At 42.8% G+C, this 12,893-nt stretch overlaps 1 protein-coding gene across 1 annotated transcript; it reads left to right on the top strand.

The window, feature by feature from the left end:
• The first annotated feature begins 651 nt into the window (after window positions 1–651).
• On the top strand, window positions 652–12,682 carry LOC133440372 (zinc finger protein 260-like). Its single transcript, XM_061717618.1, has 2 exons — window positions 652–892; window positions 10,455–12,682. The coding sequence occupies exons 1-2, from the start codon at window positions 721–723 to the stop codon at window positions 11,852–11,854; spliced, it is 1,572 nt and encodes a 523-aa protein (XP_061573602.1). The 5' UTR covers window positions 652–720; the 3' UTR covers window positions 11,855–12,682.
• Window positions 12,683–12,893: the final 211 nt, after the last annotated feature.

Genomic DNA, 12,893 nt, shown 5'->3' with positions numbered 1-12,893 from the left:
ATAAATCCACCGACTGGAAGCGCTGAACTAAACTAAGTTGGATATTTAAATGTTGGAGATGCAGACTAGAAAGGGGTAGAGAGAGAGAACGGGGAAGACACGCAGCAAAGGGGCACGGGCTGGATTCGAACCCGCGACCGCTGCAGGAGGAGGACTGTAGCCTCAGTATATGGCCCGCTACTTAACCCACTGCGCCACCGAGCGATATTTAAATGTTTTGATGTCTCAAAGACTTACCATGTGTATTATTTTGAGGCCCATTGCAATAAAAGTTTAACAACATAAATGTTTTATGACAAATAATAAAGTAGCTACACATTAATTAAAAAAATATTTTTATTTTATTTATTGATATTAACAATCAGAAGCTTATCATATAAATTTCGTCAGCTCTCATTGTGTTGGAAAAAATAAAACTCTGTCTAAACCTTCTTGCTTGTGTTGTTTTCTCAGATGTAAATCGCTTTGGATAAAAGCGTCTGCTAAATGACAGAAGTAGTAGTAAACCAGTGATGAAAAGAATGTTGTATGCATTTTGTTCTAATTTATTTCGTTGGTAAATGAAATACTTACAGTAACTGCGAGACGGAACTATCCGCAGAACCGTGAGCTCTACCGGAACTCCAGATTGTAACACCCGGCGGAAGCGAACGGAACACGTGAGCAGTGATTCCTTTGTGGAGGACGGTTCTTTTGTTTACATCTTTTTCCTCTTCAACAATGTCTAAGGTGAATCATCTGAGAGAGTTTATCGGTCAGCGACTAACAGCAGCTGCTGTAGAAATATTCTCAGTGTTTGAAAAAACCATCTTGGAGTATGAAGAAGAGCTCGACCGTCAGCGCAGACTGTTGGACCTCGCCTGGAAACCTGAAATCAGACTCCACAGAGTCGGTACGTAACCCTGGAAAGTTGAATGAATGAACACATGAGTATGACTCCTACAAGATCCCTTTGTTTCCAGTTAAAAGCCGTGGTGATGAAGCAAACGAACTAAATGGGACCAGGGCCAGTTCTAGAAAATGATGACAGGGCTGCATCTCAGATCAGAGGGGGTGCACATGCCTGGCACGTTATTCAACACTAAATTATGCATTTTCCCATAATTTCAAGCGGAATGATACTAGCAAAACAAGAATATAATTATATAAGTGTATTTCAAATACTTTATTGCAGCAATATAGACCCTTTTTCAGCCTACGTCACATAATGTTGCGCGCGCATTTTGGCAACGGAAGTGGCGTTGTTATCCTGCAGTTCTGACTGAAACAACTGGTTAGCAGGCATTTAACAAACTGTTCCCAGCATCAACATGTCTGGTTGTTGCGTATACGGTTGTACGAATCGCTATTCCACCGGCGGACTAAAGTTTTATAGGATTCAGACAGGAATCACGACCATTTCAGAGCAACCGGTGCTCCTGCGGCGGCTCGTACCTTCAGGGACAGCTGGACATCGACGTCTCTTGCCCACAGGAACTTGAGGAGGAAGCGGTCGGAGAAGCCAGCGGGGTTCCCGGGGATCCCGCACACCCGGCCGGAGCCGCACCGGATCCTCCGGGAGCTCGGGGAGCCGCTCCGGGAGCTCCGGGAGCTGCTCGGGGAGCCGCTCCGGGAGCTCCAGGAGCCGCTCCCGATCCTCCAGAACCTCCAGGAGCCGCTCCGGATCCTCCAGGAGCCGCTCCGGGAGCTCGAGGATCCGCTGGCCGCTCATGACCCTCTCAGTCCGGGTTGGAGGATCCGCAGCTCCGCGGGGAGGGGGGAGAGGGGAGGGACCGCCCCGGCCCCGGGGACCCCGCACACCCGCTCCGCCCGCCGCCGCAGGCTCTCCAGGGCCGGCCAGAGCCGCTCCCGATCCTCCAGAACCTCCAGGAGCCGGTCCCCATCCTCCAGAACCTCGAGGAGCCGGTCCCGATCCTCCGGAACCTCCAGGAGCCGCTCCCGATCCTCCGGAACCTCCAGGAGCCGGTCCCGGTCCTCCGGGAGCTCCAGGAGCCGGTCCCGATCCTCCGGGAGCTCCAGGAGCCGGTCCCGTTCCTCCGGGAGCTCCAGGAGCCGGTCCCGATCCTCCGGGAGCTCCAGGAGCCGGTCCCGGTCCTCCGGGAGCTCCAGGAGCCGGTCCCGGTCCTCCGGGAGCTCCAGGAGCCGCTCCGGGAGCTCGGGGATCCGCTGGCCGCTCATGACCCTCTCAGTCCGGGTTGGAGGCTCTGCAGCTCCGCGGTGAGGGGGGAGGGACCGCCCCGGGACAACAACCCATTTGGCCACTTGCTAACGTCTTCAACCCACTCATTAATAGAACACGGATCTGGAAGTCGGACACCATTTGTCAGAGTCAACTTGTTAAGGTAAGATTCGTGATCTTTAGTTGATAATCCCCTTGCAGAGCTTGACACGCTGTTTATCTCCGCCGTACTTCCGTTGCCAAAATGCGCGCGCATACGTTTTACGTCATCATTGTTTACAAACACAAAAAGGGTCTATTGCTGCAGAAAATGCTACATTTAGTCTGGACTACCTCACCCATCAGACAATCTAGCAACAGATGTTTCTTACCCTGAAAATAAAACATAGAAATTCAAACTAATTTTATCTATACAGCTCAAAACCATCACCAAACCAGACAGTCATTTGAAGTGGAATGATACGGGTCAAACAATAATATTTAAAGTGTCTTTCAAGTGCATTTTTGCAGCAATATCGCTGCAGAACAAAGAAAATGCTACATTTAGTCTGGGCTACCTCGCCCATCAGACAATCTAGCAACAGAAAATAAAACATAGCAACAAAAATAAATATAACCATAAATATACAGGACTGTCTCAGACAATTAGAATATTGTGATAAAGTCCTTTATTTTCTGTCATGCAAAAATGTCATACATTCTGGATTCATTAAAAGTCAACTGAAATATTGCAAGCCTTTTATTATTTTGATATTGCTGATCATGGTTTACAGCTTAAGAAAACTCAAATATCCTATCTCAAAAAATTAGAATATTCTGGGAATCTTAATCTTAAACTATAAGCCATAATCAGCAATATTAAAATAATAAAAGGCTTGCAATATTTCAGTTGATTTGGAATTAATCCAGAATGTATGACATTTTTTTTTTTTTTTTTTAATTGCATTACAGAAAATAAAGGACTTTATCACAATATTCTAATTTTCTGAGACAGTCCTGTAAACTTGCTTGTCGTTGTGCTTGAACCACTTCGAATATCCATGGTTACTTTGTGTTAACGGTGCAGCAGAGAGCAGCGTCTTGCTGGTGCAGGAAACTGCTGGAATCAGATGAGTGACGTACACTGGCTGATTTATGGTTCTGTGTTACACAAACGCAGAGCTTACGGCGTAGGATATGCAGGGACGCGAACGTACGGTGCGCGTCGCCGTGTACCCTACGCCGTAGGCTGCCCCGTCGATTTAACGCGGAACCATAAATCAGGCTTAACGCGCCCACATTTGTCAGTTTTCTTTTCGTCTTTTCAACTGAGCAACACATAAACTGAGGGTGCAATGCATGCTTATGCACCCTCGTTTACTTGGTGCTGCCTTTCATGGTCGATTCAGACTCTGGACCAAACTGTTATTTCATACTTTAGACTTAATCGTTTATTTAGTAGAAAAGATGCAGATCACACTGGCTCCGTTTAGATTTTTTTTTTTTTTTTAGATTCATTTATTCAGCACAGTATAAAAAACAGAACAAGTAACATACAAATGTAAAAGAGAGATTGGTAATGTGCTAGGCTGAGGCAAAAAGCCCAAGGTGCTTATACGAGGCCTCTACCTGTAAAATACAGCAAAATATTGTACAAAGATTTTAAATATGCAGAATATATGATTGCAGTCTAAAAACAAAGACAAAGCAAATAAACAGCAGCATGAATAGAATACATGGTATCTACATGATTAAAGAAAAAAATAACAAATCTAAAAATATCATTAGGTAATCTGATCAATCAAATGTGTCCTGAGTTTACGTTTAAAATGATTGAATGAAGTAGAGGTAGACGAGATTGCTGTAGGTGTTCCATAACTGTATCTGATGGAGAACTGACACAAACCAGTACGGAACTTCAGGAGATTTAAATGATTAGCCTGTCTTGTATTAAAATGGTGCATATCACTGTTGAACTGAAAAAAATCTTTACATGGCAAAGAAAATGAAAGTGGATGGAACAATACTCTGAAAATAAAATTGCAGGTTTGATATGTATTTAACTTAAAGATGGGTAAAATATTATGTTGTTTGAAAAGAGGGGCAGAATGAGCAGACCAATTACTGTGTGTGGCAATCCTGCAGAATCTTTTTTACAAAATGTGAAGTTTATGAAGATGTGTGTTGTAGGTAGCTCGCCAAATAATATTACAGTAAATAAGATATGGTATATCAAGCTATAATAAAGAGCTGGGAGACAATTTTCATTCACCAAACTACAGAATTTGCCAATAATACCAATAGATTTAGATATTTTTTACAGACATGGTTGATGTGGTTTTTCCAGCTTAAACTTTCATGGATAATTACACCAAGGAAGGTTATTGGTGTAACCTGAGTGAGCGGGTCATCTCCTATAGACAGACCGGTGTTAGATTTACAATATATTTAATATTTTGATGCAAATATAATAAAATTAGATTTTTTTTTTAATATTCATTGATAGTTTGTTAATTTTAAACCATTTTGAAATGTTTTGTAAATCATGGTTAGCCTTTTCCATTAGAGATGAAAAATCATTATGTGAAATAAATATATTTGTATCATCGGCAAAAAGTACAGGAAACGAGGACAAGGCTGCGGCCAAATCATTTAAATAAATAAAAAATAACAGGGGCCCTACTATAGACCCCTGGGGGACCCCGTTTTTTAAGGCGGCCCTCTCTGATGATTTACCATCAATGATAACAAATTACTGACCGCTATGAATATAATTGAAAAGCCACACATGAATGATTCCAGCAAATTCATAGTGTAATAAATTTTGAAGAAGAATATCAAAATTAACCGTGTCAAAAGCTTTGGATAAATCAAGAAAGATTCCAAAAGCGTATTCATTATTATTGATTGCAGTGTGAATTTTATCAACCAATTGAATTATAGCCATTTCTGCAGAATGATTTTTCCTAAATCCATATTGGTGTTTATACATTGTAGTCCTGCAAAGGTTTCATCTTTCTGTTATAGACCAATTTCTCCAGGATCTTTGAGAAACATGTGCTAACAGAAATGGACCGGTAGTTACTAAATACACTATGGTCTCCAGATTTGTAAACAGGGACTAGTTTGGAAATTTTGAGGTCATTGGGTATTATTCCAGTTTCTAGAGATTTGGTGAAAATATGGGTCAAAGGCTTAGCAATTGAATGTCTAGTTTTCATAATTAAGTTAGATCTGACCTCATCATGACCAGCAGCTAGTGCTGGGCGGTATGACCAAAAATTTATATCACTGTATTTTTCAAAATTATATCGGTTTCACGGTATATCACAGTATTTTTTTTTTCATGCACAACTGGGTGTTAACCACATTTTTTAATGATTTGGAAAGGAATTGCTGCAGTAAATTGGCTTAGAATGGCCTATTTTACTGTCATGAGCAGGAAATATTGTAGAAAAACATTAATGTCCACACTAGTATAAATACAGGTTTGCATGGCCTCACATAATGATGCCGTTTACAATGAGGTGGCGGCACTTATGATTCTAATGAAGTGAGAGAATCAGTCAGACAACACTTAAAGACTTTAAGTGTTGTCTGACTTGACTTTTCTCCCGCACTTCTAGTATTATCTGTAGTAGGGATGTTAAAAATTAATCGATTTTCGATTAATTGCCGTTATGAAATTACCCGATTAAAATTAACGATTACAATTAATCTATTTATTTATTTATTTTTTTCACCAGCTGGTATTACGCCCGGACCACATTTAATGCGACACAACTCGCTGCGCCGCGCACATAAAGTAAGAAAGAGACGGCGGATATGTTTGGTTTTAGTAACATGCTCAGGCAATGAGTCTGCAATGGCCCAGACGGGAGACACATGTAGCTCAGTGCTTAACTTTTATTTTTAATCCACTCTATATTCTTCTGGTTGTTCTCCGATATGTTCCCCTAAAGCCTGAAGGTTTCGCCTTAAATCGACGTTGTTGTAACGCGGAACCATAAATCAGCCTTCACCCGGTACATACATAGGTTTCTTTAAACATCTGTCCCCGCTACAGTTTTAACTAAAAGAAAATGTGCTCCAATACAGCAGGTCTCATAATTTTATTTTGAACACTGCCAAAACTCTAACTTAAAACGTAACTAGAACTTAAAATGTGCTTGACACAAATGACACTATTATGGCTGCTGCTACTACTAATAATAGCCTTGAAGTGCACTTTATATTATATTCCTTGTGGTACAAAAATGTCTTTTTGTTACTTTTGTATCAAATAAATATTTGATTAAGGAATACATTAAAATGTCCTTTGTATTTTATATAAGCAAAAAAAATTATGTTTGTATCTCAGATGGGGGAAAAACGCCGCTTATCAACTAATCGATGATCGATCGATAAGGTTATCAACTATCAATTAATGAAATAATCGATAATTTGCATCCCTAATCTGTAGACGTGGTGGACGCAGATCTCAGCTTCATTCATTCTTGATATTCTATCACAGGGGTAGGCAACCCTGGTCCTCGAGTGCCACTGTCCTGCATGTCTTAGATGCTACCCTGCTTCAGCACACCATGATAAAAGTACCTGTGTCATCAACAGAATTGTGCAGCCCTGGATGACAAGCTGATGATGATGGTTAATTAGAATCAGGTGTGTTAAAGCAGGGTAGCATCTAAGACATGCAGGACAGTGGCACTCGAGGACCAGGGTTGCCTACCCCTGGTCTATCACATGTTTGCGGCTGAGGTGGTGGAGCAAGTTGCTAGTGTTGCCTCCCGCGGCTACAACTTTAGCTTTACAACACTTGCAGATGATTGTTGTTTGTTGGACATCATCTTTTTTAAAGCGAAAGAATTTCCACACAGTCTGGAACAGTTGTGGGACTTTCGTTTTCAGCCATCTTCACCTACATATGTCCACTGTAAACAATGCAACTGCTAAATAGTGATGCACCGAAATGAAAATTTGTGGCCGAAACCGAAAATAATAATAAACACTTGGCCGAATACCGAACAATACCGAACATGGTTCTTTGCAGTTCTTCATTTATTTTGCAAATTTTTTCACATTTGCATAAATCAAATAAATTTGATTTGTCTTATGTGGTTACTTTTTGGTTGGCCAACTGGTACGGGAGCGGCCAGTCTATTTCCTTATATTACAACGCCGTTATTAATTGTTCGTTTTTTTTCCCCACTTATTCCACCGAACACTGAAAGTGTTTTTTTGCCATTTTTGGCCGAACAATTTCGGTTACCGAACAATCGGTGCATCACTACTGCTAAACAGTCCCCTCACAAACAGTGTCCAGCGGCGCTACGTTCCGCCGCGCGGCACGGCGTTCCCAACGTTGTATACACTACTGTACATACTCACCGGTATTACGGTATATGAATTTTTCATATCATAAGAAAAATAAACACCAGTATTCGGTATGAACCGGTATACCGCCCAGCACTACCAGCAGCTAAGTCTTTCAGGGACATAATTATGTCCAAGATTTCCTTCTCTGTAGGGGGCTTGAAGCTCTGAATAGAAGGATGGGAACCTGTCAGAAACTCAGATGGAGACCCGGCTATAGGAGTTATCCTTTCTGAAAGACCTGTACCAATATTAACAAAATAATTGTTAAAAACATATGCAATGTCAGATGGGTCAGAGTAGACTCAATTTTCATCACCAAATTGAGATGGAAGAGTGGCTGTAGACTTATTCATATTTAGAAGCTGGTTAATGACTCGACAGGTACTTTTTATGTTATTAGAAGCCTCATTGAATTTGTCGGAAAAGTACTTTTTCTTGGCAATTCTAACAAAATGATTATAATTGTTACGAATTGTCTTATAATTTGCTATATTAATTGGGGATGGATTACTGATGAATTTCTTATACAATCTATTCTTAGCTTTCAGAGACTTATTGAGATCTGGTGTAAACCACTCACTCACTCACTCACTCACTCACTCACTCACTCACTCACTCACTCACTCACCTTCTTCCGCTTTATCCGTTCCCGGGTCGCGGGGGCAGCAGCCTCAGCAGGGATGCCCAGACTTCCTTCACCCCAGACACTTCCTCCAGCTCTTCCTCCAGCTCTTCCTCCAGCTCTTCCTCCAGCTCTTCCTCCAGCTCTTCCTCCAGCTCTTCCTCCAGCTCTTCCTCCAGCTCTTCCTCCAGCTCTTCCTCCAGCTCTTCCGGGGGGAGTCCGAGGCGTTCCCAGGCCAGCCGAGAGACATAGTCTCTCCAGCGTGTCCCGAGTCTTCCCCGGGGTCTCCTCCCGGAGAGACATGCCTGGAACACCTCCCTAGGGAGGCGTCCAGGAGGCATCCGGTACAGATGCCCAAGCCACCTCAGCTGACTCCTCTCAATGTGAAGGAGCAGCGGCTCGACTCCGAGCTCCTCCCGGGTGACCGAACTCCTCACCCTATCTCTAAGGGAGCGTCCAGCCACCCTGCGGAGGAAACTAATTTCGGCCGCTTGTATCCGCGATCTTGTCCTTTCGGTCACTACCCAAAGTTCATGACCATAGGTGAGGGTAGGTGCGTAGATTGACCGGTAAATCGAGAGCTTCGCCTTTCGACTCAGCTCCTTCTTCACCATGGCGGTCCAGTACATCGACCGCATAACTGCGGACGCTGCACCGATCCGTCCGTCAATCTCCCGCTCCATCGTTCCCTCAATCGTGAACAAGATCCCGAGATACTCCACCTGAGGCAGGACTTCTCCACCCACCCGGAGAAGGCATGCCACCCTTTCCCGATGGAGAACCATTGCCTCGGTTTTGGAGGTGCTGATTCTCATCCCTGGGGCGTCGCACTCGGCGTCAAACCGCCCCAGCACATGCTGAAGGTCCCGGTCCGATGAAGCCAACAGAACAACATAATTTGCAAAAAGCAGAGATGAAATCCTGAGGTTCCCAAACCGGATCCCCTCTGGTCCCTGTGCAAAAGCGCAAGACGGGGCCGTGGCGGGTAGAAGCGAGCTGAGGCAGTACTAGTGCGAAAGGGCCACTAGAAATCGTGTCCATAAAAATTATGAACAGGACCGGTGACAAAGGGCAGCCCTGCCGGAGTCCAACATGCACCGGGAACAAGTCTGATCTACTGCCGGCAATGCGAACTGGTGTAAACCAGGGTTTTCTAAATGCAGAGACCTTGTTTGCTTTTTTGCTGACAAAAGGAAAGCACCTGTTGAAAGACTTGAAAAATGACTGATGCTTGTTCAACATCATCATGGGTGTATCCATCATCCCATAGGATGTCATCAACCTGCTTCTCAAACCGGTCAACATTTATTTTGTTATACACTCTATAACTTAGAACTAGAACTTGTGAGATGACACTGGCAAAAAACACGACGGTTGGAGGATGCTCATATAGGTGTTGATATGCAGTACTTGTAGTTAGATCGTTATATATGACGGGGAAGAAGCCATTTCTAGAACAACAACTTTATTCTTCAACTGTCTCGATACCAACGCACTAACACAAGAGTACAGTCACAATGCCGCCTAATGGTCACACAGAGTAATGCACTTGTTTTCAAATATACTGCACAGATGAAGGGGAAGACCGAAGGTTCAGGACAAACTTTAAACCTCACAAATACAACCAAACAATCAACACTGGGAAGTAGGGCTGGGCGATATATATCTCGATATTTTCTAGCTGAATGGCGATACTCGATATATATCGATATTTTTTCTGTGCCATAATTGGGGTTTCCCCCAAAGCATTATCGCATAGCATCTCTGTTAGCTTCATTTTTTTCTGAGGCAAACCCTTAAAAAAACTGTCAGTTTTAATACAAAGCCTTGTGCCAAATGTCACACAGGTACCTTTATTAACAGAGGTCTGCACAATGTCAAAATGTATAAAACAAATGAAATAAAAATAAACTGCCTGCATATATATATAGAATAAAAATGCTTCTTGAATAAAATAAAACAAATATCCCTTTCCTGCATAACAATTAAATTAAAATACACTGTGCAATTAATACAATGTAGACAGTAACAGGCAGACTTTTCCACTGAGGTTGACAGTTGTGCAAATAACAAAACATTTGTGCAAATCTCAAATTAAACATTCAAGTCAATTTGTCACAAAATAAGCTATATCAAAATCGTAAAAAAAATAATCGATATAAACGATATTGTCTCGTACCATATCGCGTTTGAAAATATATCGATACATATTAAAATCTCGATATATCTCCCAGCCCTACTGGGAAGCACCTTTCACTTGTTAAAATCCTATCTTTTTGTCCCTTTTTGTAATTCCAGACCCCCCACAAGAAAATGTTTGTACGGTGGAGGAGGACGGGGTTTTCAGTGACCAGCACCTGGATAACCTGGAGAGGAGCTGCAGCCCGGACCAGGAGGAACCAGAGAGGAGCTGCAGCCCGGACCAGGAGGAACCAGGGGATCCACAGACTACAGAACTGGAGGAAGACTCCAGCGGTCAGGAGATAAAGCAGGAGGACGTAGAGGTGGATGTCTCATTGGTTAATCTCGCTGATGTGAAAGTTGAAAATGGTGAACCAGGACCAAACTGTGGCCAGCTGCTGTTGCACACTTGTCCTGAAGCTCAAATCAAGGATGAGGTAGGGACTAAAAGTTTACGCTCAGACTCCAGTAAAACTGCAGATCCGGAGCCAATGAGACGACACGATGACCACGAAGATGCTGCTGTCCCGTCAGACAGCAACTGTAAATCAAAGCTGACCAGTACCCACACGGGGAAGAAGGCGTTTTCTTGCAGCACTTCCAGGAAAGAGTTCATTGAAAGTAATATTTTAGTGGATCACATGAAGCTCCACACTGGCGAAAGGCCGTACCTGTGCAACATCTGCGGCAAAACCTTTACTAATTTATCACATCTGAAATGCCACATAATCACGCACACGGGCGAGAAGCCCTACATCTGCAAAACATGTGGAAAGAGTTACAAGCAACGTTCCCACCTGGTGATTCACTCGAGGATCCACACTGGCGAAAGGCCGTACCTGTGCAACACCTGCGGAAAAACCTTTACTAATTTATCGGATCTTAACCGCCACAAACCCACACACACGGGCGAGAAGCCATACATCTGCAAAACATGTGGAAAGAGTTACAAGCAACGTTCCACCCTGGTGGTTCACTCGAGGACCCACACTGGCGAAAAGCCGTACCCGTGCAACACCTGTGGAAAACCCTTTACTAATTTATCGGATCTTAAACGCCACATAACCACGCATACGGGCGAGAAGCCCTACATCTGCAAAACATGTGGAAAAAGCTACACAGAACGTTCCAGCCTGGTGATTCACTCGAGGACCCACACTGGTGAAAAGCCATACCTGTGCAACACCTGCAGCAAAACCTTTACTAGATTATCAGCTCTTAAAGAGCACATAACCTCGCACACGGGCGAGAAGCCGTATTTGTGCAAGACGTGCAACAAAGGTTTTAACCGCAGAATTAGTTTGCTGACTCACATGAAAAGTCACCCGGAGGAGAAGTCTGGTGACTCCGGGGGGCATCTGTCCACTCCTGTCTGGCCCATAAAAGAAGAACCTGCAGAAGTCCAACCACCACCACCTGTGGCTGATGAGCCTAACCCCCTCCCACAAGGGTGGCAGGTTCAACCCGGATTTATGCCTTTCCGTCAACTTGACGCAGAGGGAACAATGTGGTTGTGAACTTTTTTTTTTTTTATTCTGCATTGAGGTTGTTTGAATCCCTGCTCCTTCTTAAAATCGTTATTTGTTGCTGTTGGTAACTTGCCGTCTCCACGGTGCAAATAAAGAGCTGTTAGTATTTGCTGAACTTTCTTTAAACGTGACAGTTTATTTCGTTCATCTACAAAGCCTCTCTCGCACGTCCTTTTTCCCTTCTGTTTCTTCTTCACTCACATTCTTTGTAAAGTTAATCTGCAGCTCCATGTTGTTAAACTCCCACCATCTACTCCGTTTAGAGGTTATATATTGTAATGTTATACATAGTTCGCTGAAAACTGTAAAAGGCTGTATGCATTTTAAAATCTGAGCTGCACGTACATACGATACGTGATAATTCATGGGACAAACTAAGTCTAAACAATGTAATTCAAATGATCCATGCTGTGTAGGGTTGCAAAGGGGTGGAAAATTTCCGGTAAATTTCCGGAAACTTTCCGGAAACTTTCCATGGGAAGTTAAGCTGGGGAATTTTGGAAATATTCCAAATTGGAAACTTTCCATGGGAATTATGGGAATTATGGGAATTTATGGGAATTATTGGGAATTTATGGGAATTAACTGGAAATTGGGGGTAATTTAAACAAACTGTATCATATCCAAACATAAATGTAAATATTTATTTTGTCATAAGCAGATATCCATGCAAGATAATACAAAAACATGACATTTCAACAGATTTATTTGAGTAGAACTTTAGTTTTGTATGAACAATTATTTTAATGAACAACAAAAACATGAATGTTGAGTAAATACTAACTCACCCCAGTCCCCCACCCAATCAAAAAGTAAAATGACCCCAACCCCCCCCCCCCCCCCCCCCCAAAAAAAAGTCTCATTCAAAATGTTAAATGAAAGGAGCCCCACTCCCTCCAAAAAAGTCCCATTCAACATGTAAAACAAAAGCTTCTTCCCTCGAGAGATGGCAAACGTGGCATTTTTCTGCAGAATAACATAAAAAAAAAAGCTTGTAAAAACACTAAAGCAATGGCATGAACAGAAA

Source organism: Cololabis saira, chromosome 3, assembly GCF_033807715.1.
Source record: "Cololabis saira isolate AMF1-May2022 chromosome 3, fColSai1.1, whole genome shotgun sequence".
Lineage (NCBI taxonomy): Eukaryota > Metazoa > Chordata > Actinopteri > Beloniformes > Belonidae > Cololabis > Cololabis saira.
Note: the sequence above shows the minus strand (reverse complement) of the source record. Positions and strands in the feature narration are given on the sequence as shown.

Bases quoted from the DNA above. Each gene is read 5' to 3' on its own strand.
- LOC133440372 (XM_061717618.1), top strand. From the start codon at position 721: ATGTCTAAGGTGAATCATCTGAGAGAGTTTATCGGTCAGCGACTAACA. The intron at 893-10,454 runs GTACGTAACCCT...TTGTAATTCCAG, and splicing joins AATCAGACTCCACAGAGTCG to ACCCCCCACAAGAAAATGTT.